Source organism: Pseudophryne corroboree, chromosome 1 (genome assembly GCF_028390025.1).
Source record: "Pseudophryne corroboree isolate aPseCor3 chromosome 1, aPseCor3.hap2, whole genome shotgun sequence".
NCBI lineage: Eukaryota > Metazoa > Chordata > Amphibia > Anura > Myobatrachidae > Pseudophryne > Pseudophryne corroboree.
This window is the reverse complement of record NC_086444.1, coordinates 717,922,378-717,950,294: the sequence shown is the minus strand read 5'-3', so window position 1 is coordinate 717,950,294 and position 27,917 is coordinate 717,922,378. Positions and strand designations below refer to the sequence as shown.

Here is a 27,917-nt window from a genome sequence, read left to right as displayed (position 1 = left end):
CCAGTCCTCTATGGTTGTATGGTCTGATACTGCATCCTCTGGGTCCCCTGCGATACATTCTCACAAACGTGCACTTGCAATTTTGCAGGATGACACGGACACCGACTCTGATTCTGCAGACGGTGACGGGGATGTGTTGAGGGGGACAGCATGACTTGCCAAAGGGGTGCAGTTGATGTTTGAGGCTGTTAGGGATGTTTTCTCTGGCTGGGTCCACAGGATTATCCACAGGATAACATTGGGATATGGTTGAGCGACAGCGGAAATGGCACCAACACGGTCACGAGCTTTCTGGTCTCCCAGGATGCATCGGGGCCTCACCATATAGTCCCGCCCACTGACTCAGTCAGATCAGTTTTTTGCTTGGTGCGGCAGGAAGCCGCACGGTCACAGGGCTGCTGTGAATAAAGCAGCCTCAAGCTTTTTATTATTTCTCTGACGTCCTAGTGGATGCTGGGAACTCCGTAAGGACCATGGGGAATAGCGGCTCCGCAGGAGACTGGGCACAACTAAAGAAAGCTTTAGGTCACCTGGTGTGCACTGGCTCCTCCCACTATGACCCTCCTCCAAGCCTCAGTTAGATTTTGTGCCCGGCCGAGGTTGGATGCACACTAGGGGCTCTCCTGAGCTTCTAGAAAGAAAGTATAGAATTAGGTTTTTTATTTTCAGTGAGACCTGCTGGCAACAGGCTCACTGCAGCGAGGGACTAAGGGGAGAAGAAGCGAACCTGCCTGCTTGCAGCCAGCTTGGGCTTCTTAGGCTACTGGACACCATTAGCTCCAGAGGGATCGACCGCAGGCCCAGCCTTGGTGTTCGGTCCCGGAGCCGCGCCGCCGTCCCCCTTACAGAGCCAGAAGCAAGAAGAGGTCCGGAAAATCGGCGGCAGAAGACATCAGTCTTCACCAAGGTAGCGCACAGCACTGCAGCTGTGCGCCATTGCTCCTCATACACACTTAACACTCCGGTCACTGAGGGTGCAGGGCGCTTGGGGGGGGCGCCCTGAGCAGCAATAAAAACACCTTGGCTGGCAAAAATACCACAATATATAGCCCCAGAGGCTATATATGTGGTAAATACCCCTGCCAGAATCCAGAAAAAAGCGGGAGAAAAGTCCGCGAAAAAGGGGCGAAGCTATCTCCCTCAGACACACTGGCGCCATTTTCTCTTCACAGTGCAGCTGGAAGAAAGCTCCCCAGGCTCTCCCCTGTAGTTTTCAGGCTCAAAGGGTTAAAAAGAGAGGGGGGGCACTAAATTTAGGCGCAATATTATATATACAAGCAGCTATTGGGGAAATTTCACTCAGTTATAGTGTTAATCCCCACATTATATAGCGCTCTGGTGTGTGCTGGCATACTCTCTCTCTGTCTCCCCAAAGGGCTTTGTGGGGTCCTGTCCTCAGTCAGAGCATTCCCTGTGTGTGTGTGCGCTGTGTCGGTACGGCTGTGTCGACATGTTCAATGAGGAGGCTTATATGGTGACGGAGCAGATGCCGATAAATGTGATGTCGCCCCCTGTGGGGCCAACACCAGAGTGGATGGTTAGGTGAAAGGTATTAACCGACAGTGTCAACTCCTTACATAAAAGGGTGGATGACGTAACAGCTGTGGGACAGCCGGCTGCTCAGTCCGCGCCTGCCCAGGCGTCTCAAAGGCCATCAGGGGCTCAAAAACGCCCGCTCACTCAGATGGCAGACACAGATGTCGACACGGAGTCTGACTCCAGTGTCGACAAGGTTGAGACATATACACAATCCACTAGGAACATCCGTTGCATGATCTCGGCAATGAAAAATGTGTTACACATTTCTGACATTAACCCAAGTACCACATAAAAGGGGTTTTATGTTTGGGGAGAAAAAGCAGGCAGTGTTTTGTTCCCCCATCAGATGAATTAATGAAGTGTGTGAAAAGCGTGGGTTCCCCCCGATAAGAAACTGGTAATTTCTAAAGAGTTACTGATGGCGTACCCTTTCCCGCCAGAGGATAAGTTACGCTTGGAGATATCCCCTAGGGTGGATAAGGCGCTCACACGGTTGTCAAAAAAGGTGGCACTGCCGTTTTACGAACGGCCACTTTGAAGGTACCTGTTGATAAAAAGCAGGAGGCTATCCTGAAGTCTGTATTTACACACTCAGGTACTAGACTGAGACCTGCAGATCGTGCTGCTGCAGCGTGGTCGGTGACCCTGTCAAACATAAGAACATATTAAAGACGTCGTCTTATATATGAGGGATGCACAGAGGGATATTTTGCCGGCTGGCATCCAAAATGAATGTAATGTCCATTCTGTCAGGAGGGTATTAGAGACCTGTCACTGGACAGGTGATGCTGACGGCGCATAGAGATTCTGCCTTATAAGGGAGAGGAATTATTTGGGGATGGTCTCTGGGACCTCGTATCCACAGCAACAGCTGGGAAGAAATATTTTTACCTCAGGTTTCCTCACAGACTAAGAAAGCACTGTATTATCAGGTACAGTCCTTTCGGCTTCAGAAAAGCAAGCGGGTCAAAGGCGCTTCCTTTCTGTACAGAGACATGGGAAGAGGGAAAAAGCTGCACCAGTCAGCCTGTTCCCAGAATCAAAATTCTTCTCTCGCTTCCTCTGAGTCCACAGCATGACGCGGGGGCTCCACAGGTGTAGCCAGGTACGGTGGGGGGCCGTCTCAAAAATTTCAGCGATCAGTGGGCTCGCTCACAGGTGGATCCCTGTTTCATTCAATAGTATTTCAGGGGTACAAGCTGGAATTCGAGATGTCTTCCCCCCGCCGTTTCCTCAAATATGCCTTGCCGACAGGGAGGGAGGCTGCGCTAGAGGCAATTAATAAGCTGTATTCCCAGCAGGTAATACTCAAGGTGCCCCTACTTCAACAAGGACGGGGTTACTATTCCACACCGAAACCGCATGGTTCGGTGTGACCCATTTTATATTTAAAATCCTTGAACACATACATAAAAAAATTCAAGTTCAAGATGGAATCGCTCAGGGCGGTTATTGCAAGCCTGGACGAGGGGGATTACATGGGATCCCGAGACATCAAGGATGCTTACCTGCATGTCCCCATTTACCATCCTCGCCAGGAGTACCTCAGATTTGTGGTACAGGATTACCATTACCAAGTCCAGACACTGCCGTTTGGACTGTACATGGCACCGAGGGTGTTTACCAAGGTAATGGCCGAAATGATGATACTCCTTCGAAAAAAGGGAGTTTTAATTATCCCGTACTTGGACAATCTCCTTATAAGGGCAAGGTCCAAGGAGCAGTTGCTAGTCGGGGTAGCACTATTTTGGAAAGTGCTACAACAGCACGGTTGGATTCTAAACAGTCCAAAGTCACAGCTGGTTCCTACGACACGTCTACTGTTCCTGGGGATGGTTCTGGACACAGAACAGAAATAAGTGTTTCTCCCGGAGGAGAAAGCCAAGGAGCTGTCATCTCTAGTCAGAGACCTCCTAAAGCCAAAACAGGTATCGGTGCATCATTGCACGCGAGTCCTGGGAAAAATGGTAGCTTCCTACGAAGCAATCCCATTCGATAGGTTCCATGCAAGAACTTTTCAGTGGGACCTGTTGGACAAGTGGTCCGGATCACATCTTCAGATGCATCGGCTGATAACCCTGTCTTCAAGGACCAGGGTATCACTACTGTGGTGGCTGCAGAGTGCCCATCTTCAAGACAGGACTAGGTCCTAGTGACCATGGATGCCAGCTTTTGAGGCTGTGGGGGCAGTCACACAGGGAAGAAACTTCCAGGGACTTTGGTCAAGTCAGGTGACTTCCCTACACATAAATATTCTGGAACTGAGGGCCATTTACAATGCCCTGAGTCAGGCAAGGCCTCTGCTTCAAAACCAGCCGGTACTGATCCAATCAGACAACATCACGGCAGTCGCCCATGTAAACCAACGGGGCGGCACAAGAAGCAGGATGGCGATGGCAGAAGCCACAAGGATTCTCCGATGGGCGGAAAATCATGTGTTAACACTGTCAACAGTGTTCATTCCCGGAGTGGACGACTGGGAAGAAGATCTTCTCAGCAGACACGACCTCCACCCGGGAGAGTGGGGATTTCATCCAGAAGTCTTCCAAAGGATTGTACACCATTGGGAAAGGCCACAGGTGGACATGATGACGTCCCGCCTCAACAAAAAGCTATAAAAGATATTGCGCCAGGTCAACGGACCCTCAGGCGATAGCTGTGGACGCTCTGGTAACACCGTGGGTGTACCAGTCGGTTTATGTGTTCCCCCCTCTGCCTCTCATACAAAAGGTACTGAGAATAATAGGAAGGCGAGGAGTAAGAACGATACTCGTGGTTCCGGATTGGCCAAGAAGAGCTTGGTACCCAGAACTTCAAGAAATTATATCAGAGGACCCATGGCCTCTGCCGCTCAGACAGGACCTGCAACAGCAGGGGCCCTGTCTGTTCCAAGACTTACCGCGGCTACGTTTTGACGGCATGGCGGTTGAAAGCCGGATCCTAAAGGAAAAGGGCATTCCGGAGGAAGTCATTCCTACGCTGATTCAAGCCAGGAAAGATGTAACTGCAAAACATTATCACCGCATATGGCGAAAATATGTTGCTTGGTGTGAGGCCAAAAAAGGCCCCAACAGAGGAATTTCAACTAGGTCGATTTCTGCATTTCCTACAAGCAGGAGTGTCTATGGGCCTAAAATTAGGCTCCATTAAGGTACAGATCTCGGCTCTGTCGATTTTCTTCCAGAAAGAACTAGCTTCAGTACCTGAAGTTCAGACATTGTAAAAGGAGGGCTGCATATTCAGCCCCCGGTTGTGCCTCCAGTGGCACCTTGGGTTCTCAACGTGGTGTTGAGTTTCTTAAAATCACATTGGTGTGAACCACTAAAAACCGTGGATCTAAAATATCTCACGCGGAAAGTGGTCATGTTATTGGCCTTGGCTTCGGCCAGGCGTGTATCAGAATTGGCGGCTTTGTCATATAAAAGTCCTTATCTGATTTTCCATATGGATAGGGCAGAATTGAGGACTCGTCCCCAGTTTCTCCCTAAGGTGGTATCAGCTTTTCACTTGAACCAACCTATTGTAGTGCCTGCGGCTACTAGGGACTTGGAGGATTCCAAGTTACTGGACGTAGTCAGGGCCTTGAAAAATTATGTTTCCAGGACGGCTAGAGTCAGGAGAACTGACTCGCTGTTTATCCTGTATGCACCCAGCAAACTGGGTGCTCCTGCTTCTAAGCAGACTATTGCTCGCTGGATTTGTAGCACAATTCAGCTGGCGCATTCTGCGGCTGGACTACCGCAGCCAAAATCTGTAAAAGCCCATTCCACAAGGAAGGTGGGCTCATCTTGGGCAGCTGCCCGAGGGGTCTCGGCTTTCCAACTTTGCCAAGCTGCAACTTGGTCAGGGGCAAACACGTTTGCTAAATTTTACAAATTTGATACCCTGGCTGAGGAGGACCTGGAGTTCTCTCATTCGGTGCTGCAGAGTCATCCGCACTCTCCCGCCCGTTTGGGAGCTTTGGTATACTCCCCATGGTCCTTACGGAGTTCCCAGCATCCACTAGGACGTCAGAGAAAATAAGATTTTACTCACCGGTAAATCTATTTCTCTATCGTCCTAGTGGATGCTGGGGTTCCTGAAAGGACCATGGGGAATAGCGGCTCCGCAGGAGACAGGGCACAAAAGTAAAGCTTTCCGATCAGGTGGTGTGCACTGGCTCCTCCCCCTATGACCCTCCTCCAAGCCAGTTAGATTTTTGTGCCCGGCCGAGAAGGGTGCAATCTAGGTGGCTCTCCTAAAGAGCTGCTTAGAAAAGTTTAGCTTAGGTTTTTTATTTTACAGTGAGTCCTGCTGGCAACAGGATCACTGCAACGAGGGACTTAGGGGAGAAGAAGTGAACTCACCTGCGTGCAGGATGGATTGGCTTCTTGGCTACTGGACATTAGCTCCAGAGGGACGATCACAGGTACAGCCTGGATGGTCACCGGAGCCTTGCCGCCGGCCCCCTTGCAGATGCTGAAGTAAGAAGAGGTCCAGAATCGGCGGCAGAAGACTCCTCAGTCTTCTAAAGGTAGCGCACAGCACTGCAGCTGTGCGCCATTTTCCTCTCAGCACACTTCACACGGCAGTCACTGAGGGTGCAGGGCGCTGGGAGGGGGGCGCCCTGGGAGGCAAATGAATACCTATTTTGGCTAAAAATACCTCACATATAGCCTCCGGAGGCTATATGGAGATATTTAACCCCTGCCAGAATCCGTTAAAGAGCGGGAGACGAGGCCGCCGAAAAAGGGGCGGGGCCTATCTCCTCAGCACACAGCGCCATTTTCCCTCACAGAAAGGCTGGAGGGAAGGCTCCCAGGCTCTCCCCTGCACTGCACTACAGAAACAGGGTTAAAACAGAGAGGGGGGGCACTAATTGGGCGTTAGAAATATATAAAAAAGATGCTATAAGGGAAAACACTTATATAAGGTTGTCCCTATATAATTATAGCGTTTTTGGTGTGTGCTGGTAAACTCTCCCTCTGTCTCTCCAAAGGGCTAGTGGGTCCTGTCCTCTATCAGAGCATTCCCTGTGTGTGTGCTATGTGTCGGTACGTGTGTGTCGACATGTATGAGGACGATGTTGGTGAGGAGGCGGAGCAATTGCCTGTAATGGTGATGTCACTCTCTAGGGAGTCGACACCGGAATGGATGGCTTATTTAGGGAATTACGTGATAATGTCAACACGCTGCAAGGTCGGTTGACGACATGAGACGGCCGACAAACAATTAGTACCGGTCCAGACGTCTCAAAAACACCGTCAGGGGTTTTAAAACGCCCGTTTACTTTAGTCGGTAGACACAGACAGGGACACTGAATCCAGTGTCGACGGTGAATAAACAAACGTATTCCTTATTAGGGCCACACGTTAAAGGCAATGAAGGAGGTGTTACATATTTCTGATACTACAAGTACCACAAAAGAGGGTATTATGTGGGATGTGAAAAAACTACCGTAGTTTTTCCTGAATCAGATAAATTAAATAAAGTGTGTGATGATGCGTGGGTTCCCCCCGATAGAAAATTATGGGCGGTATACCCTTTCCCGCCAGAAGTTAGGGCGCGTTGGGAAACACCCCTTAGGGTGGATAAGGCGCTCACACGCTTATCAAAACAAGTGGCGGTACCGTCTATAGATAGGGCCGTCCTCAAGGACCAGCTGACAGGAGGCTGGAAAATATCATAAAAAGTATATACACACATACTGGTGTTATACTGCGACCAGCGATCGCCTCAGCCTGGATGTGCAGAGCTGGGGTGGCTTGGTCGGATTCCCTGACTAAAAATATTGATACCCTTGACAGGGACAGTATTTTATTGACTATAGAGCATTTAAAGGATGCATTTCTATATATGCGAGATGCACAGAGGGATATTTGCACTCTGGCATCAAGAGTAAATGCGATGTCCATATCTGCCAGAAGATGTTATGGACACGACAGTGGTCAGGTGATGCAGATTCCAAACGGCACAAAGGTGTATTGCCGTATAAAGGAAGAGGAGTTATTTGGGGTCGGTCCATCGGACCTGGTGGCCACGGCAACTGCTGGAAAATCCGCCGTTTTTACCCTAAGTCACATCTCTGCAGAAAAAGACACCGTCTTTTCAGCCTCAGTCCTTTCGTCCCTATAAGATCATATCTGCCCAGGGATAGAGGAAAGGGAAGAAGACTGCAGCAGGCAGCCCATTCCCAGGAACAGAAGCGTTCCACCGCTTCTGACAAGTTCTCAGCATGGCGCTGAGACCGTACAGGACCCCTGGATCCTACAAGTAGTATCCCAGGGGTACAGATTGGAATGTCGAGACGTTTCCCCTTCGCAGGCTCCTGAAGTCTGCTTTACCAAGGTCTCCCTCCGACAAGGAGGCAGTATGGGAAAAAATTCACAAGCTGTATTCCCAGCAGGTGATAATTAAATTACCCCTCCTACTACAAGAAAAGGGGTATTATTCCACACTATATTGTGGTACTGAAGCCAGAAGGCTAGGTGAGACTTATTCTAAAAAAAATTTTTTGAACACTTACAAAGGTTCAAATCAAGATGGAGTCACTCAGAGCAGTGATAACGAACCAGGAAGAAGGGGACTATATAGTGTCCCGGGACATCAGGGATGCTTACCTCTATGTCCCAAATTTGCCCTTCTCACTAAGGGTACCTCAGGTTCGTGGTGCAGAACTGTCACTATCAGTTTCAGACGCTGCCGTTTGGATTGTCCACGGCACCCCGGGTCTTTACCAAGGTAATGGCCGAAATGATGATTCTTCTTCGAAGAAAAGGCGTCTTAATTATCCCTTACTTGGACGATCTCCTGATAAGGGCATAGTCCAGGGAACAGTTGGAGGTCGGAGTAGCACTATCTCGGATACTGCTACAACAGCACGGGTGGATTCTAAATATTCCAAAATCGCAGCTGATCCCGACGACACGTCTGCTGTGCCTAGGGATGATTCTGGACACAGTCCAGAAAAAGGTGTTTCTCCCGGAAGAGAAAGCCAGGGAGTTATCCGAGCTAGTCAGGAACCTCCTAAAAACAGTGCATCATTGCACAAGGGTCCTGGTAAAAAATGGTGGCTTCCTACGAAGCAATTCCATTCGGCAGATTTCACGCAAGAACTTTTCAGTGGGATCTGCTGGACAAATGGTCCGGATCGCATCTTCAGATGCATCAGCGGATAACCCTATATCCAAGGACAAGGGTGTCTCTCCTGTGGTGGTTATAGAGTGCTCATCTTCTAGAGGGCCGCAGATTCGGCATTCAGGTTTGGATGCTGGTGACCACGGAGCCCAGCCCGAGAGGCTGGGGAGCAGTCACACAAGGAAAAAATTTCCAGGGAGTGTGATCAAGTCTGGAGACTTTTCTCCACATAAATATACTGGAGCTAAGGGTAAATTTATAATGCTCTAAGCTTAGCAAGACCTCTGCTTCAAGGTCAGCCGGTATTGATCCAGTGGGAAAAACATCACGGCAGTCGCCCACGTAAACAGACAGGGCGACACAAGAAGCAGGAGGGCAATGGCAAAAACTGCAAGGACTTTTCGCTGGGCGGAAAATCATGTGATAGCACTGTCAGCAGTGTTTCATCCCGGGAATGGAAACTGGGAAGCAGACTTCCTCAGCAGGCACGACCTCCACCCGGGAGAGTGGAAACTTCATCGGGAAGTTTTTTCCACATGATTGTAAACCGTTGGGAAATACCAAAGGTGGACATGATGGCGTCCCGTCTGAACAAAAAACGGGACAGGTATTGCGCCAGGTCAAGAGACCCTCAGGCAATAGCTGTGGACGTTCTGGTAACACCGTGGGTGTACCAGTCGGTGTATGTGTTCCCTCCTCTGCTTCTCATACCTAAGGTGCTGAGAATTATAAGACGTAGAGGAGTAAGAACTATACTCATGGCTCCGGATTGGCCAAGAAGGACTTGGTACCCGGAACTTCAAGAGATGCTTACAGAGGTCTTATGGCCTCTGCCGCTAAGAAGGGACTTGCTTCAGCAAGTACCATGTCTGTTCCAAGACTTACCGCAGCTGCGTTTGTCGGCATGGCGGTGGAAAGCCGGATCCTAAGGGAAAAAGGCATTCCGGAAGAGGTCATTCCTACCCTGGTCAAAGCCAGAAAGGAGGTGACCGCACAACATTATCACCACATGTGGCGAAAATATGTTGCGTGGTGTGAGGCCAGGAAGGCCCCACAAAGAAATTTCAACTCGGTCGTTTCCTGCATTTCCTGCAAACAGGAGTGTCTATGGGCCTCAAATTGGGGTCCATTAAGGTTCAAATTTCGGCCCTGTCGATTTTCTTCCAGAAAGAATTGGCTTCAGTTCCTGAAGTCCAGAAGTTTGTCAAGGGAGTATTGCATATACAACCCCCTTTTGTGCCTCCAGTGGCACTGTGGGATCTCAACGTAGTTCTGGGATTCCTCAAATCACATTGGTTTAAAACCAGTCAAATCTGTGGATTTGAAGCATCTCACATGAAAAGTGACCATGCTCTTGGCCCTGGCCTGGACCAGGCGAGTGTCAAATTGGTGGTTTTTTCTCAAAAAAGCCCATATCTGTTTGTCCATTCGGACAGGGCAGAGCTGCGGACTCGTCCCCAGTTCTCTCCCTAAGGTGGTGTCAGTGTTTCACCTGAACCAGCTTATTGTGGTGCCTTGCACCTACTAGGGACTTGGAGGACTCCAAGTTGCTAGATGTTGTCAGGGCCCTGAAAATATGTTCCAGGACGGCTGGAGTCAGGAAAACTGACTTGCTGTTATCCTGTATGCACCCAACAAACTGGGTGCTCTTGCTTCTAAGCAGACTATTGCTAGTTGGATGTGTAATACAATTCAGCTTGCACATTCTGTGGCAGGCCTGCCACAGCCAAAATATGTAAATGCCCATTCCACAAGGAAGGTGGGCTCATCTTGGGCGGCTGCCCGAGGGGTCTCGGCTTTACAACTTTGCCGAGCAGCTACTTGGTCAGGGGCAAACACGTTTGCTAAATTCTACAAATTTGATACCCTGGCTAAGGAGGACCTGGAGTTCTCTCATTCGGTGCTGCAGAGTCATCCGCACTCTCCCGCCCGTTTGGGAGCTTTGGTATAATCCCCATGGTCCTTTCAGGAACCCCAGCATCCACTAGGACGATAGAGAAAATAAGAATTTACTTACCGATAATTCTATTTCTCGGAGTCCGTAGTGGATGCTGGGCGCCCATCCCAAGTGCGGATTATCTGCAATACTTGTACATAGTTACAAAAATCGGGTTATTATTGTTGTGAGCCATCTTTTCAGAGGCTCCGCTGTTATCATACTGTTAACTGGGTTTAGATCACAAGTTGTACGGTGTGATTGGTGTGGCTGGTATGAGTCTTACCCGGGATTCAAAATTCCTCCCTTATTGTGTACGCTCGTCCGGGCACAGTACCTAACTGGCTTGGAGGAGGGTCATAGGGGGAGGAGCCAGTGCACACCACCTGATCGGAAAGCTTTACTTTTGTGCCCTGTCTCCTGCGGAGCCGCTATTCCCCATGGTCCTTTCAGGAACCCCAGCATCCACTACGGACTCCGAGAAATAGAATTATCGGTAAGTAAATTCTTATTTTCTTGTAGTCCGTAGTGGATACTGGGCGCCCATCCCAAGTGCGGATTGTCTGAAATACTTGTATATAGTTATTGCCTAACTAAAGGGTTATTGTTGAGCCATCTGTTGAGAGGCTCAGTTATATTCATACTGTTAACTGGGTATAGTATCGCGAGTTATACGGTGTGATTGGTGTGGCTGGTATGAGTCTTACCCGGGATTCAAAATCCTTCCTTATTATGTCAGCTCGTCCGGGCACAGTGTCCTAACTGAGGCTTGGAGGAGGGTCATAGTGGGAGGAGCCAGTGCACACCAGGTGACCTAAAGCTTTCTTTAGTTGTGCCCAGTCTCCTGCGGAGCCACTATTCCCCATGGTCCTTACGGAGTTCCCAGCATCCGCTACGGACTACGAGAAATAGATTTACCGGTGAGTAAAATCTTATTTTTATTTTTATAGACTTACTTTTTTTGAGCAACCTTTCTTAATAGCGTCTTAAACGCATACTGGAATAAGTCGCTCCAACAACTCCCCACCGGCTCGCAACACCGCTTACCTTCGCGGTAATAGTGCTGTCTCGACGGGCGTCTGTGTCGGATGTTCTAGCAGGTCCAGCAGACGTACCAGGCTGTTGCCGTAGCATGGGGGGACGGTAAGTCTATGGATTCCCTCTTACTAGGGGGTCCGGACACAGCTACACTGACATGGTGGAGACTACAAACAGTGTGTTGATGCGCCGAACATCTCGAGTGCGACAGCGCTACGCTCTAGGGATCATAGGCGCCAGGACTAGGTAGAGTCCGCGATCCTTAGGGTTTAAGTTAACGGGGATTCAGACGCTCTCCTGGCCGCCCCTCCTCCCAAGTTCATGGCCAGTTTCCGCGCGTCTCTCGTTTCATGAACTGAATGACCTCACTTCCGGCGAGGGTACTCGGTCGCAGCTTAGACGCTGCGGTTGTGTACACTAGAGATCCCGCCTAGACCGAGTCGCAGGCCTTAGCGTCTGCATACACGTGGAAGTCGTTGAGCGTTCGTGTCCGCAGGAGCGTCTGGGTCTGTTATCAGTTATTAAGAGCGGTAGTGTACATCAGTAGCGTCTGAATCTACTCAGCGTCTCACGAGCGCATTTGCTTGGATATGGAAGTGTGGTGAGTCTCCCTGTATCCCGCTCTCTGGAGGCAGGGTATACAGTACTAAAAATTCTCTCTACTTGTTAGTATGAATTGTTAATTTTTAGTAGCTATTGCATATGAGATCTGTATATTACTGTGTTTTCTCTATCGTCCTAGTGGATGCTGGGGTTCCTGAAAGGACCATGGGGAATAGCGGCTCCGCAGGAGACAGGGCACAAAAAGTAAAGCTTTAGGATCAGGTGGTGTGCACTGGCTCCTCCCCCTATGACCCTCCTCCAAGCCTCAGTTAGATTTTTGTGCCCGGACGAGAAGGGTGCAATCTAGGTGGCTCTCCTAAAGAGCTGCTTAGAAAAGTTTAGCTTAGGTTTTTTATTTTACAGTGAGTCCTGCTGGCAACAGGATCACTGCAACGAGGGACTTAGGGGAGAAGAAGTGAACTCACCTGCGTGCAGGATGGATTGGCTTCTTTGGCTACTGGACATTAGCTCCAGAGGGACGATCACAGGTACAGCCTGGATGGTCACCGGAGCCTCGCCGCCGGCCCCCTTGCAGATGCTGAAACGAGAAGAGGTCCAGAATCGGCGGCAGAAGACTCCTCAGTCTTCTTAAGGTAGCGCACAGCACTGCAGCTGTGCGCCATTTTCCTCTCAGCACACTTCACACGGCAGTCACTGAGGGTGCAGGGCGCTGGGAGGGGGGCGCCCTGGGAGGCAAATGTAAACCTATTTTTGGCAAAAAATACCTCACATATAGCCTCCGGGGGCTATATGGAGATATTTAACCCCTGCCAGAATCCGTTAAAGAGCGGGAGACGAGGCCGCCGAAAAAGGGGCGGGGCCTATCTCCTCAGCACACAGCGCCATTTTCCCTCACAGAAAGGCTGGAGGGAAGGCTCCCAGGCTCTCCCCTGCACTGCACTACAGAAACAGGGTTAAAACAGAGAGGGGGGGCACTAATTTGGCGTTAGAAATATATAAAAAAGATGCTATAAGGGAAAACACTTATATAAGGTTGTCCCTATATAATTATAGCGTTTTTGGTGTGTGCTGGCAAACTCTCCCTCTGTCTCTCCAAAGGGCTAGTGGGTCCTGTCCTCTATCAGAGCATTCCCTGTGTGTGTGCTGTGTGTCGGTACGTGTGTGTCGACATGTATGAGGACGATGTTGGTGAGGAGGCGGAGCAATTGCCTGTAATGGTGATGTCACTCTCTAGGGAGTCGACACCGGAATGGATGGCTTATTTAGGGAATTACGTGATAATGTCAACACGCTGCAAGGTCGGTTGACGACATGAGACGGCCGACAAACAATTAGTACCGGTCCAGACGTCTCAAAAACACCGTCGGGGGTTTTTAAAAACGCCCGTTTACTTTAGTCGGTCGACACAGACACGGACACTGAATCCAGTGTCGACGGTGAATAAACAAACGTATTCCTTATTAGGGCCACACGTTAAGGGCAATGAAGGAGGTGTTACATATTTCTGATACTACAAGTACCACAAAGGAGGGTATTATGTGGGATGTGAAAAAACTACCGTAGTTTTTCCTGAATCAGATAAATTAAATGAAGTGTGTGATGATGCGTGGGTTCCCCCCGATAGAAAATTATTGGCGGTATACCCTTTCCCGCCAGAAGTTAGGGCGCGTTGGGAAACACCCCTTAGGGTGGATATGGCGCTCACACGCTTATCAAAACAAGTGGCGGTACCGTCTATAGATAGGGCCGTCCTCAAGGAGCCAGCTGACAGGAGGCTGGAAAATATCATAAAAAGTATATACACACATACTGGTGTTATACTGCGACCAGCGATCGCCTCAGCCTGGATGTGCAGAGCTGGGGTGGCTTGGTCGGATTCCCTGACTAAAAATATTGATACCCTTGACAGGGACAGTATTTTATTGACTATAGAGCATTTAAGATTCCAAACGGCACAAAGGTGTATTGCCGTATAAAGGAAGAGGAGTTATTTGGGGTCGGTCCATCGGACCTGGTGGCCACGGCAACTGCTGGAAAATCCACCGTTTTTACCCTAAGTCACATCTCTGCAGAAAAAGACACCGTCTTTTCAGCCTCAGTCCTTTCGTCCCTATAAGAGTCATATCTGCCCAGGGATAGAGGAAAGGGAAGAAGACTGCAGCAGGCAGCCCATTCCCAGGAACAGAAGCATTCCACCGCTTCTGACAAGCTCTCAGCATGACGCTGAGACCGTACAGGACCCCTGGATCCTACAAGTAGTATCCCAGGGGTACAGATTGGAATGTCGAGACGTTTCCCCTTCGCAGGCTCCTGAAGTCTGCTTTACCAAGGTCTCCCTCCGACAAGGAGGCAGTATGGGAAACAATTCACAAGCTGTATTCCCAGCAGGTGATAATTAAATTACCCCTCCTACAACAAGAAAAGGGGTATTATTCCACACTATATTGTGGTACTGAAGCCAGAAGGCTAGGTGAGACCTATTCTAAATCTAAAAAAATTTGAACACTTACAAAGGTTCAAATCAAGATGGAGTCACTCAGAGCAGTGATAACGAACCAGGAAGAAGGGGACTATATGGTGTCCCGAGACATCAGGGATGCTTACCTCCATGTCCCAAATTTGCCCTTCTCACTAAGGGTACCTCAGGTTCGTGGTACAGAACTGTCACTATCAGTTTCAGACGCTGCCGTTTGGATTGTCCACGGCACCCCGGGTCTTTACCAAGGTAATGGCCGAAATGATGATTCTTCTTCGAAGAAAAGGCGTCTTAATTATCCCTTACTTGGACGATCTCCTGATAAGGGCAAAGTCCAGGGAACAGTTGGAGGTCGGAGTAGCACTATCTCGGATACTGCTACAACAGCACGGGTGGATTCTAAATATTCCAAAATCGCAGCTGATCCCGACGACAAGTCTCCTGTGCTTAGGGATGATTCTGGACACAGTCCAGAAAAAGGTTTTTCTCCCGGAAGAGAAAGCCAGGGAGTTATCCGAGCTAGTCAGGAACCTCCTAAAATCAGTGCATCATTGCACAAGGGTCCTGGTAAAAATGGTGACTTCCTACGAAGCAATTCCATTCGGCAGATTTCACGCAAGAACTTTTCAGTGGGATCTGCTGGACAAATGGTCCGGATCGCATCTTCAGATGCATCAGCGGATAACCCTATATCCAAGGACAAGGGTGTCTCTCCTGTGGTGGTTACAGAGTGCTCATCTTCTAGAGGGCCGCAGATTCGGCATTCAGGATTGGATGCTGGTGACCACGGAGGCCAGCCCGAGAGGCTGGGGAGCAGTCACACAAGAAAAAGAAAAAAAAAAAAAAAACAAAAAAAAAATTCCAGGGAGTGTGATCAAGTCTGGAGACTTTTCTCCACATAAATATACTGGAGCTAAGGCTAAATTTATAATGCTCTAAGCTTAGCAAGACCTCTGCTTCAAGGTCAGCCGGTATTGATCCAGTGGGAAAAACATCACGGCAGTCGCCCACGTAAATAGACAGGGCGGCACAAGAAGCAGGAGGGCAATGGCAAAAACTGCAAGGACTTTTCGCTGGGCGGAAAATCATGTGATAGCACTGTCAGCAGTGTTTCATTCCGGGAATGGAAACTGGGAAGCAGACTTCCTCAGCAGGCACGACCTCCACCCGGCAGAGTGGAAACTTCATCGGGAAGTTTTCCACATGATTGTAAACCGTTGGGAAATACCAAAGGTGGACATGATGGCGTCCCGTCTGAACAAAAAACGGGACAGGTATTGCGCCAGGTTAAGAGACCCTCAGGCAATAGCTGTGGACGTTCTGGTAACACCGTGGGTGTACCAGTCGGTGTATGTGTTCCATCCTCTGCTTATCATACCTAAGGTACTGAGAATTATAAGACGTAGAGGAGTAAGAACTATACTCATGGCTCCGGATTGGCCAAGAAGGACTTGGTACCCGGAACTTCAAGAGATGCTCACAGAGGACTTATGGCCTCTGCCGCTAAGAAGGGACTTGTTTCAGCAAGTACCATGTCTGTTCCAAGACTTACCGCAGCTGCGTTTGACGGCATGGCGGTGGAACGCCGGATCCTAAGGGAAAAAGGCATTCCGGAAGAGGTCATTCCTACCCTGGTCAAAGCCAGAAAGGAAGTGACCGCACAACATTATCACCACATGTGGAAAAAATATGTTGCGTGGTGCGAGGCCAGAAAGGCCCCACGAAGAAATTTCAACTCGGTCGATTCCTGCATTTCCTGCAAACAGGAGTGTCTATGGGCCTCAAATTGGGGTCCATTAAGGTTCAAATTTCGGCCCTGTCGATTTTTCTTCCAGAAAGAATTGGCTTCAGTTCCTGAAGTCCAGAAGTTTGTCAAGGGAGTATTGCATATACAACCCCCTTTTGTGCCTCCAGTGGCACTGTGGGATCTCAACGTAGTTCTGGGATTCCTCAAATCACATTGGTTTAAAACCAGTCAAATCTGTGGATTTGAAGCATCTCACATGAAAAGTGATCATGCTCTTGGACCTGGCCTGGACCAGGCGAGTGTCAAATTGGTGGGTTTTTTTTTCTCAAAAAAGCCCATATCTGTTTGTCCATTTGGACAGGGCAGAGCTGCGGACTCGTCCCCAGTTCTCTCCCTAAGGTGGTGTCAGTGTTTCACCTGAACCAGCTTATTGTGGTGCCTTGCACCTACTAGGGACTTGGAGGACTCCAAGTTGCTAGATGTTGTCAGGGCCCTGAAAATATAGGTTCCAGGACGGCTGGAGTCAGGAAAACTGACTTGCTGTTATCCTGTATGCACCCAACAAACTGGGTGCTCTTGCTTCTAAGCAGACTATTGCTAGTTGGATGTGTAATACAATTCAGCTTGCACATTTTGTGGCAGGCCTGCCACAGCCAAAATATGTAAATGCCCATTCCACAAGGAAGGTGGGCTCATCTTGGGCGGCTACCCGAGGGGTCTCGGCTTTACAACTTTGCCGAGCGGCTATTTAGTCAGGGGCAAACACGTTTGTAAAATCCTACAAATTTGATACCCTGGCTAAGGAGGACCTGGAGTTCTCTCATTCGGTGCTGCAGAGTCATCCGCACTCTCCCGCCCGTTTGGGAGCTTTGGTATAATCCCCATGGTCCTTTCAGGAACCCCAGCATCCACTAGGACGATAGAGAAAATAAGAATTTACTTACCGATAATTCTATTTCTCGGAGTCCGTAGTGGATGCTGGGCGCCCATCCCAAGTGCGGATTATCTGCAATACTTGTACATAGTTACAAAAATCGGGTTATTATTGTTGTGAGCCATCTTTTCAGAGGCTCCGCTGTTATCATACTGTTAACTGGGTTCAGATCACAGGTTGTACAGTGTGATTGGTGTGGCTGGTATGAGTCTTACCCGGGATTCAAAATCCTTCCTTATTGTGTACGCTCGTCCGGGCACAGTATCCTAACTGAGGCTTGGAGGAGGGTCATAGGGGGAGGAGCCAGTGCACACCACCTGATCCTAAAGCTTTACTTTTTGTGCCCTGTCTCCTGCGGAGCCGCTATTCCCCATGGTCCTTTCAGGAACCCCAGCATCCACTACGGACTCCGAGAAATAGAATTATCGGTAAGTAAATTCTTATTTTCTGCATGTTATGTTGAAAAAGAACCAGTTAAAACAGAAGTAAAATTTTCCTACTTATTTACAAGTTGTAATGGGGGTTGTATTCTCATATGACAATGTCTAATGCTTTAACATGTGACTGACTGCTAGTATGAGTGCTGACTTTTCTGTGTAATGTCAGTCCTGTTCTGACCCTCAATTCAGGTGCACTGTGGTCAGATTGATCTCGCTTCTATATACTCATATATAGGTGATTTTCAGTCACAAATTGTGTAGTCATTCACAGATTATTTACCATGTCTGTGAGCGGCAAAAGTGACTAGGAGAATTTATCAAGTACTCCTACATCCCTAACATGCTTATCTTGTAAGACGGGGTTAATTGATGTGGATCAATTAGTCACTTATGAGGGGTTGTGTGCGAACTGTTTTGCTTTTCAGCAAAGTAAAAAACAGGAGTTGGTTCAGCCACCAACAGAGCCACCATGGAATATGTTCGCAAAGACTCTATCTTCAATAGCGGACAGGTTAGCTCCAGTAGCACCACCTCAAGGGTTAGGTTACACTATTAACCCATACATGCAGCTCCCTTCCTATGGCTTGGTTCCAGTAGCCTCTACAAGCAACCAAGGGACAGGTAAGACAGATGCGTCTATGTGGCAGACTACACAAGATGATACAATAGATGATGATACAGTATATTCAAATTCTCCGTATGATGATCAGTCGCAGAGTTTTAGTTCAGAGGATGTAGCTGAACTTATTAATGCTGTGAAGGCTGTTCTCTCTTTGGAAGAGCCAGCTAATACAGTGTTAAAATCTAAAGCACCTGTGTTTAAACGAACAAAATCAGTGAAAATTGAGTTCCCAGCGTCAGATGAACTGACGGAAATGATGGATAAGTCTTGGGCGACGCCCAGTAAGAAATATAAGATTCCTAAAAGATGGGATTCTTATTATCCATTTCCAGCTGCGGATTGTTCGAAAAGTGAAGTTCCTCCAAAAGTAGATGCACATGTTCTGCGACTTGTGCATAAATCTGCTTTACCACTGTCCTCTACCTCGCTAAATGATGTCACAGACAGAAGGAATTATTCAAGAATAGCTTCTTGAAAAATGTATTTTCTCTAGTAGGAGCAGTGGTGAGACCTGCTATGGCTTCGGCCTCGGTAGCAAAGGCAATGGGCGAATGGATAGAGGAACTAGAAAATGATATCTCTTCTCCTACTTAGGAGCAAGAGTGCCGTTTAAGACAATCTGCCCAATACTTAGAAGAAGCAGCAATTGATATGGGTACAGTTGCTTCTAAAGCTTCAGCCTTGACAGTAGCCGCTCGCAGAGCAGTTTGGCTACGTACCTGGAAAGCATTGGAAGCATTGCCTTTCATTGGTAATATACTGTTTGGGAAACCATTATCTTATATCCTAGAATCAGAGGCTGAGTCAAAGAAGGTCAGATTTCCGGCTACTTATAACCCTAAGTCCAAGGGTTCAAAGTTTCGCTCATTTCGTTGGCAAAGCAAAGCGAAAGCTAAAGAGGAGTCTAAGCAACCCCAGTTCAAAACCAGGGGTATGAAGCAGTGGCCTAGCAAAAATCCAGCTTCCAAGCCTGAACAGAAATCATCAGCCTGAAGAGACGGGCCTCTCATATGCACACATATGGCAACAGTCAACAACAGATGCTTGGGTGCAAAATGTGGTATCTTGGGGATATGGGTTCCCATTCAGGAGGCAGCCTCCTCAAAGATTTTTCTCGTATAGAGTCGAAGGCCAATGCCCTGCAAGAAGCAGTCCAAAAATTACTGCAGTCAGGTGTGATTGTCCCAGTACCTCCATCACAAAGGGGACAGGGGTTTTACTCCAATCTGTTTCTGATCCAGAAGCCAAATGGGTCATATCGACCAATTCTCAATCTAAAAATGTTAAACAAATACATTTGGATCCCGAAGTTCCACATGCAGACGTTACGCTCCATAATGTTGGCCATGGAACCGGGAGATTACATGGTATCTCTGGATGTACGGGATGCTTACCTACATGTGCCTATAGCACTGTCTCATCAGTGTTACCTCAGGTTTGCCATACTCCAGGAACATTTTCAGCTCCAAGCTTTGCCCTTCGGGCTAGCAACAGCACCTAGGGTGTTTACCAAGATCATGGTGGTTATGGCAGCCTGTCTGCGCAAACAGGGGATAAGAATATTCCCATACCTCGACGACCTGTTAATCTTAGCACATTCACAAGATTTACTTCTGAGCCATCTTCAACAGACAATAGTTTGTTTACAGAGACACGGGTGGCTCATAAATTGGGAAAAGTCGTCTCTGAATCCGTCACAGCGGATGGTTCATTTGGGGGCCATATTGGATTCAGACCTACAGAAAGTTCTCTTACCAGAGAAAAAGATAGTCAAGGTGCACGTCATGGCTCAGGAAGCGTTACACACCCAGACAATGTCAGTCCATGCAGCAATGCGACTGTTGGGTCTGATGGTATCAACCTTCGACATGGTGGAATTTGCGCAATTCCACTCCAGACCATTGCAGCACCTTATTCTGACCAAATGGAACGGAAATCATCAGACGATAAAAAAGCAGTTGTTAAAGTTTCCAGTAAACGTAAAAAGGTCTCTAGCGTGGTGGCTACAGACAGACCATTTAAACAAGGGGAGACCCTTTTGGATAAAAGAGTGGCAAGTCCTGACAACAGATGCCAGCCTGCAAGGCTGGGGTGCGGTACTCGGAAGCCTGTGGTTCCAGGGAAAATGGACCGCAAGGCAAAGTCGCCTGCCAATAAATCTGTTGGAAATAAGGGCCATTTACAGGGCTCTAGTTCAGGCAAAGGAAAGTCTGCGAGGAAGACCGGTCCAGATCCGCTCAGACAATGCGACAGCAGTAGCGTACTTCAATCATCAAGGAGGAACTCACAGCAAAAGATTGATGGAGGAAGTGACTCCCATTCTAAGATGGGCAGAACTCCATCTCCCAGCATTGTCAGCAGTGTTTGTCCCAGGTGTTCTGAACTGGGAAGCGATTTTCTCAGTCGACACACCATTCAGGAAACCGAATGGGTATTACACCCAGAAGTGTTTCAGACACTAGTGAACAGATCGGGTCTACCAGAGATAGACCTCATGGCGTCTCTTCTAAACAACAAAGTTCCAAGGTACGGATCGAGAACAAGGGACCCAGGAGCGGTCCCCGTAGACGCACTGTCAGTAGAATGGAAATTTCATCTGGCATATCTGTTCCCTCCAATATCTCTGTTACCCAGAGTAGTGAGAAAAATAAAGCAAGCAAAGGGAGCGATAATTCTGATAGCTCCAGCTTGGCCAAGAAGGCATTGGTACACAGATCTGCTAAGAATGTCCGTGGAAGCACCGATACTGCTCCCTCAACGTCCAGATCTGCTAATGCAGGGCCCTTGTTGCCACAGTCATCTGGATCGCCTGTCTTTGACGGCGTGGCTGTTGAAACCTCTATCTTAGAAGCGAGAGGATTTTAGAAACAAGTAATCCAAATTATGCTCAGAGCAAGAAAGCCTTCTTCAGCTCGCGTGTATCATAGAATATGGCAAGCCTATATTCATTGGTGTACTGGAAAAAAATTGAATCCAAGATCTTTTAAAGTATCCAGGATTTTGGATTTCCTTCAAGCAGGATTGGATAAGGGTTTGAAGGTTGCTTCCTTGAGAGTTCAAGTGTCAGCATTAACTGTATGGTTTCAGCGAAAGATTGCTGATTTACAGGATGTACGTACTTTCTTTCAGGTAGTTGTACATATTCAACCTCCATTTGTTCCTCCTGCAGCTCCCTGGGATTTGAATTTAGTTCTAAAATTCCTCCAGGGTCCTCCGTTTGAACCGCTTAAGAAAGCAGATCTTAAATGGTTAACGGCTAAAGTGCTTTTTCTACTGGTAATGGCGTCAGCCAGAAGAGTGTCAGATTTAGGAGCGTTATCGTGTAAGTCTCCTTTCCTAAGTTTTTTTTCCAGACGGAGCAGTTCTCAGAACGAGATCTGGTTATCTTCCAAAGGTGGTGTCAAAGTTTCACCTGAATAAAGATATTGTAGTCCCAGCTTTTCAGGTATTGGGACTATCTGCGGGAGAATCGTCGCTGGACGTAGTCCCAGCTTTAAGAATCTACATAGATCGTACTAGTGCCATCAGAAAGACAGATTCTCTCTTCATCCTCTACGGATTCCATAGAAGAGGATGGCCTGCTAGTAAACAGACGCTGGCGAGATGGCTCCGAATGGTAATATCAGAAGCTTATTTTCATGCAGATGTCCCTACTCCGGGTAATGTCTCTGCATACTCTACACGTAAGGTAGGTCCTTCATGGGCAGCACAACAGAGTGCTTCAGCAGAAGATATGTAAGGCAGCCACATGGTCTTCCATAAACACATACATCAGACATTATGCCTTGGATACTTTTGCCTCTCATGACGCAGACTTCGGGCGAAAAGTCCTCCTGTGTAATCAGGAGCGTCCCCGCCACTAAATTTGGTTTTGGGAATCCCAATGTTATCCTGTGGATAATCCTGTGGACCCAGCCAGAGAAATAGACGTTATGGTAAGAACTTACCGTTGATAACGGGATTTATCTTATGTCCACAGGGATCCCACCCTGACGCACCTGATTTAAGGATCTAGACAATCACTAAACCTCTTCCTTCTTGTATGGAAGGGTGTGCATGTGTGTTCTTATCGCCTAAACAGGTCTCTACCTGATGCTCCTGCCTAAATCACTGTGGAAAGAACTGATTTGACTGAGTCAGTGGGCGGGACTATATGGTGAGGCCCTGATGCATCCTGGGAGGCCAGAAAGCTCGTGACCGTGTTGGTGCCATTTCCGCTGTTGCTCAACCAAATCCCAATGTTATCCTGTGGATACCTGTGGACATAAGAGAAATCACGTTATCAACGGTAAGTTCTTACCATAACGTCTATTTAAACATTTCGGACACGGCTCCGGAACAGGTGGAGGAGGCCTGCTTCACAGATAATAAGAGCAACCCCCCCCCCCCCCTCACTTTCCCGGCATCCAAAGAATTGAATGCTATCTTTGAAAAGGCCTGGGAAACTCCGCAAAAGGAATTCCAGATTCCCAAGAGGGTTTTGGTGGCTTTTCCCTTCCCAGAGGAAGATAGGAAGAGATGGGATTCCCTGCCGATCGTAGACGCCTCGGTCTATAGGCTGTCCAAACAGGTGGTATTACCGGTCCCGGGGTCTAACGCGTTAAAGGACCCGGCAGATCGCAAGGTGGATGCTACGCTGAAATCCATTTACACGGCTTCAGGGGCTATATTGCGACCTACTATATAGCCTGTGCTTTGATTGCTAAAGCTATTGCCAGGTGGTCGATCACTTTACAGGAGGAATCGTCTACACTGTACAAAGGTGACGTTGATTTATTTTTACGTAATATTCAGGATTCTGCAGGGTTCCTGGTGGATTCCATGAAAGACTTGGGTTCCATGGCTGCGGGGATCTCCTCCATGTCTGTCTCGGCTCGCAGGGGTCTCTGGCTGCGCAACTGGTCTGCGGACACGAAATCCAGGAAGTGTGTGGAGGGCCTACCATACAAAGGTCAGGCTCTCTTTGGGGAGGCGCTGGATGCGTGGATTGCCACGGCAACCTTGGGTAAGTCTCCTTTTCTCCCCTCAGCTGCTCCGCCTATGAAGAAGCCTTTTTCATCTTCCTTGTTACAGTCCTTTCGGCCCGCAAGGCCTAGAAAGAATAAGCCTTCGAACACTTTCTTCAGACCCAGTAGCCCGCTTCTGATACCCCTTAGTCCTCCGCATGACGGTGGACAGCTAGGCCTGGAGGAGGGTCAGGTGGGGGCAAGACTTCGGCAGTTCAGCCACGTCTGGGTGTCGTCGGGTCTGGACCCCTGGGTTCTGGATATAGTGTCCAGAGGGTACAGACTGGAGTTTCAAGATCCCCCGCCTCACCGTTTCTTCAAGTCAGGCTTGCCAGCCCTGCTGGCAGACAGGACCATTCTTCTGAAGGCCATCAAGAAATTGGTGGTGTCAGAGGTCATTGTTCCGCTCCCACCTCAGCAGTGGAACAATGGTTATTATTCGAACCTTTTTGTGGTACTAAAACCGGATGGTTCGGTACGGCCTATTCTAAACTTAAAGTCTTTGAACCCTTACCTCAGGGAGTTCAAATTCAAGATGGAATATCTGAGAGCTGTCATCTCAGGACTGACGGAGGGCGAGTTTCTGGTGTCTCTGGACAGCAAGGATGCTTACCTCCACATTCCCATCAGGCATATCTCAGGTTTGCACTGATGGACGATCACTATCAGTTCCAGGCGTTGCCGTTTGGTCTCTACGGCACCGAGGGTCTTTATCAAGGTAATGGCGGAGATGATGGTTCTCCTCCGCAAACAGGGGGTGGACATAATTCCATTCCTGGACGATCTCCTGATCAAGGCGTCGTCCAGGGAGAGATTGTTGCGCTCCATTGTGCTCACGACACAGCTGCTCAGGAAACACGGTTGGATCCTGAACCTTCCAAAGTCTCATCTGGAGCCGACAAGGCGGCTGTCTTTCCTGGGAATGATCCTCGACACGGAAGTGCAGAGGGTGTTTCTCCCGGTGAAGAAAGCGTTGGTGATTCAAACAATGGTCCGTGATGTCCTAAAACCTACCCGGTTGGGGGGGTTCCCCACATAGACATGATGGCCTCACGCCTCAACAAGAAGCTACGGATGTACTGCTCCAGGTCAAGAGACCCACAGGCAGTGGCGGTGGATGCACTGGTAACTCCGTGGGTGTTCAAGTCAGTGTATGTGTTCCCTCCACTTCCTCTGATACCAAAGGTTCTTCAACTCGTGAGAACAACAAAGGTCCTGGCAATCCTCATCGCTCCGGACTGGCTTGGTACGCGGATCTGCTGGGTCTTCTGCTGGAAGATCCACGGCCCTTACCTCTTCAGGAGGATCTGCTTCTGCAGGGGCTGTTCGCTTATCAAGACTTACCGCGGCTACGTTTGACGACTTGGCGGTTGAACGCCAGATCTTAGCTTGATAGGGTATCCCGAGCGAGGTCATTCCTACAGGCCATTTTTTAAAGGGGTTCTGCACATACAGCCTCCCTTTGTGGCGCCTACGGCACCATGGGATCTGGATGTAGTGTTGCAGTTCCTGCAATCTGCTTGGTTTTTAGCCTCTACAGGAGGCTGATCTCAAGTTTCTCACGTGGAAGGCGGTCACCTTGTAGGCCTTGGCTTCTGCACGACGCGTGTCTGATTTGGGGGCTTTATCTTGTAAAAGCCCCTATCTGATCTTCCATGAAGACAGGGCGGAACTTAGGACTCGTCCTCAGTTCCTGCCCAAGGTTGTGTCTGCTTTCCACATCAACCAACCTATTGTGGTGCCAGAAGCTACTGACTCCTCATTTACTTCAAAGGCCTTGGATGTGGTAAGGACTTTGAAGATTTACGTGAAGAGGACGGCTCGTCATAGGAAAAGTGATTCTCTGTTTGTCCTCTATGATCCAAAGAAATTTGGATGTCCTGCTTCTAAGCAGTCGATTTCCCGCTGGATCAGGTTCACTATCCAGCATGCCTATTCCACGGCAGTATTGCCGTGTCCGAAATCCGTAAAGGCCCACTCTACTCGTAAAGTGGGCTCTTCCTGGGCGGCTGCCCGGGGTGTCTCGGCGGTACAACTCTGCCGAGCAGCTGCTTGGTCTGGGTCGATCACGTTTTACAAGTTCGATACTTTGGCCGCTGATGACCTCAAGTTTGGTCAAGCAGTGTTGCAGGAGCCTCCGCGCTCTCCCTCCCGTACTGAGAGCTTTGGTACATCCCCATGGTACTGATATGGACCCCAGCATCCTCTAGGACGTAAGAGAAAATAGGATTTTGGTTACCTACCGGTAAATCCTTTTCTCGTAGTCCGTAGAGGATGCTGGGCGCGCGCCCAGCGCTTCGTTTTCCTGCATTGCTTTTTATAGTTCAGTGCTACCTGGTTCCTAGGTAAGTTCTGTGTTGTTTACTGTTTCAGCTGTTGCTGAGTTGTTCCGGCATGTTGGCCGGATTTGCATGTTGTGTGAGCTGGTATGAATCTCGCCACTATCTGTGCAATTCCTTCTCTCGAAGTATGTCGTCTCCTTGGGCACAGTTTCTAGACTGAGTCTGGTAGGAGGGGCATAGAGGGAGAAGCCAGCCCACACTATAAAACTCTTAGTGCCAATGGCTCCTGGTGGACCCGTCTATACCCCATGGTACTGATATGGACCCCAGCATCCTCTACGGACTACGAGAAAAGGATTTACCGGTAGGTAACCAAAATCCTATTTTTATCATGTTTAAGAACCTGTTACCCCTAGCTGTAGTTACTGTTTCAGTGTTCCAGTTTATGTCCAGGTAATTGAAGTCCCCAACAATAATGACGTCCCCATACCTGCAGCTTTTTCGATTTGCTGCAAGAGTTTTAATTCATCAGCCACACTAATATCTGGCTGTTTATAGCATGTCCCTATTAAAGGTTTTTTTGTATCTTTACCCCCACTCGAAATCTCAACTCATAATGATTCTACGTTATCTCCAGTCCCCTCGTAAATGACCTCCTTTAAATATGGTTTTAAGAATGGTTTAACATAGAGACAAACACTCCCTCCCTTTTTATTAATCCTATCTCTCCTGAAGAGTGTATCCCTCAATATTTGCCGTCCAGTCGTGAGAATCGTCCCACCATGTCTCGGTAATGCCTATTATGTCATAAGGTTCATTAAGTGCAATTGCCTCTAATTCCCCCATTTTACTCCAACCTTCTAACCATCCCCCCCCCCCCCCCCCCCCCCCACTGCTGCCCCCTCCTCATTCAGACAAACCCCTCCTTCCTACACCAGTCTCTAAGCTACTCATTTACCTCTCTAATCTCCCTCTGCCTTCCTGGACTAGCGCGTGGCACAGGTAATATTTCAGAGAATTAAAAAAGGTGCACCAAGACTGCCGGGTCGTTCCCGGCCCCTCCCAACAATGTTTCTACCCGGTCCGCAATGTGCCGTACCCGAGCGGCGATCGTGGTCCTGGTAGCAGATTGCCCTATCTGTGTTCCTGATAATAGAATCCCCTACCACCACAATTTGACTAGGTACCTCACTTTCTTTTTTCCCTTTGTCCTGGAGGGACCGCTCCTCTGGTTGCTAGAGGGAACGGTATCCTCCAGTGCTGTCATTTCCTCACTGCTATCCCCAGAATCTTCGTCCAGGCGGTCAAATTTATTGGGGTTTGGCAGGTCGGAGATGTCCTGTCTCCCTCTCCCCCTCTTCTTCTTCCTTCTAACCGTGACCCAGCTTGCTACCTGATTTTCTTCATCATCGGGAGCAGGGCTCTCTCCCCTATATGTATTTTCTTTCCTTATGCCATGATCTACTGCCCACAACAGCACTTAAACCTTGGGTTCTGCCACCCTGCTGCTATTTGAGTGTAATGACCACTGGTGGAACATTGTTTATAAACCATTTCCTGCAGTGTTCTGTAAGTCATTTTTTTCTTATTGTTCATTCTGTTTATATCTTTTGTAAGGTGCTGTGGACCCCTTGTGGTGCTATATAAATAAAGCATAATAATAATAATAATAAATACCCTCTTTAATGTTTTTGCAATATGTGTTTTTATTGCCAGTAAAGAAAGCCTTGATTACTAGCACAAAAAGCAAGCACTCTTCAATCCACTTTTATTTTCTGCTTTGTTTTGCAGGGAAATTTGGTTGCAGTTGGGACTCATAAAGGTTTTGTGCAGATTTGGGATGCATCAGCAGGGAAGAAGCTGTCCACTCTAGAGGGACATACAGCCAGAGTTGGTAAGATTAGCACAAATATCTGATTCCTCTGTATGACAGTACTTTTCTTGTTTTGTTGAATTTAATCCCATGAAAGCTACCTTACATATACCTCTCAATTGTAGGGGCTTTGGCGTGGAATGCAGATCAACTATCCTCTGGTAGTAGAGACCGTATGATTTTACAGAGAGACATTCGTACTCCACCCGTGCAATCAGAAAGGAGATTACAGGGTCATAGGCAAGAGGTGTGTGGCCTCAAGTGGTCCACTGATCATCAGCTGCTGGCATCAGGAGGAAATGACAACAAGGTATTGTTTATTCCTTTAGATGAACCTTTCATTT

General features: G+C 48.4%; 1 protein-coding gene across 3 annotated transcripts in view; it reads left to right on the top strand.

Annotated features, from left to right (window-relative positions):
- Positions 1-27,917, top strand: part of FZR1 (fizzy and cell division cycle 20 related 1) — a 366,770-nt gene that overhangs the window by 254,822 nt on the left and 84,031 nt on the right. For all 3 annotated transcript variants that reach the window (XM_063915431.1, XM_063915413.1, XM_063915422.1), the window contains 2 exons: positions 27,492-27,594; positions 27,699-27,883. In XM_063915431.1, the coding sequence (XP_063771501.1) occupies positions 27,492-27,594; positions 27,699-27,883 (288 nt within the window). The remainder of the gene's footprint in view (positions 1-27,491; positions 27,595-27,698; positions 27,884-27,917) is intronic.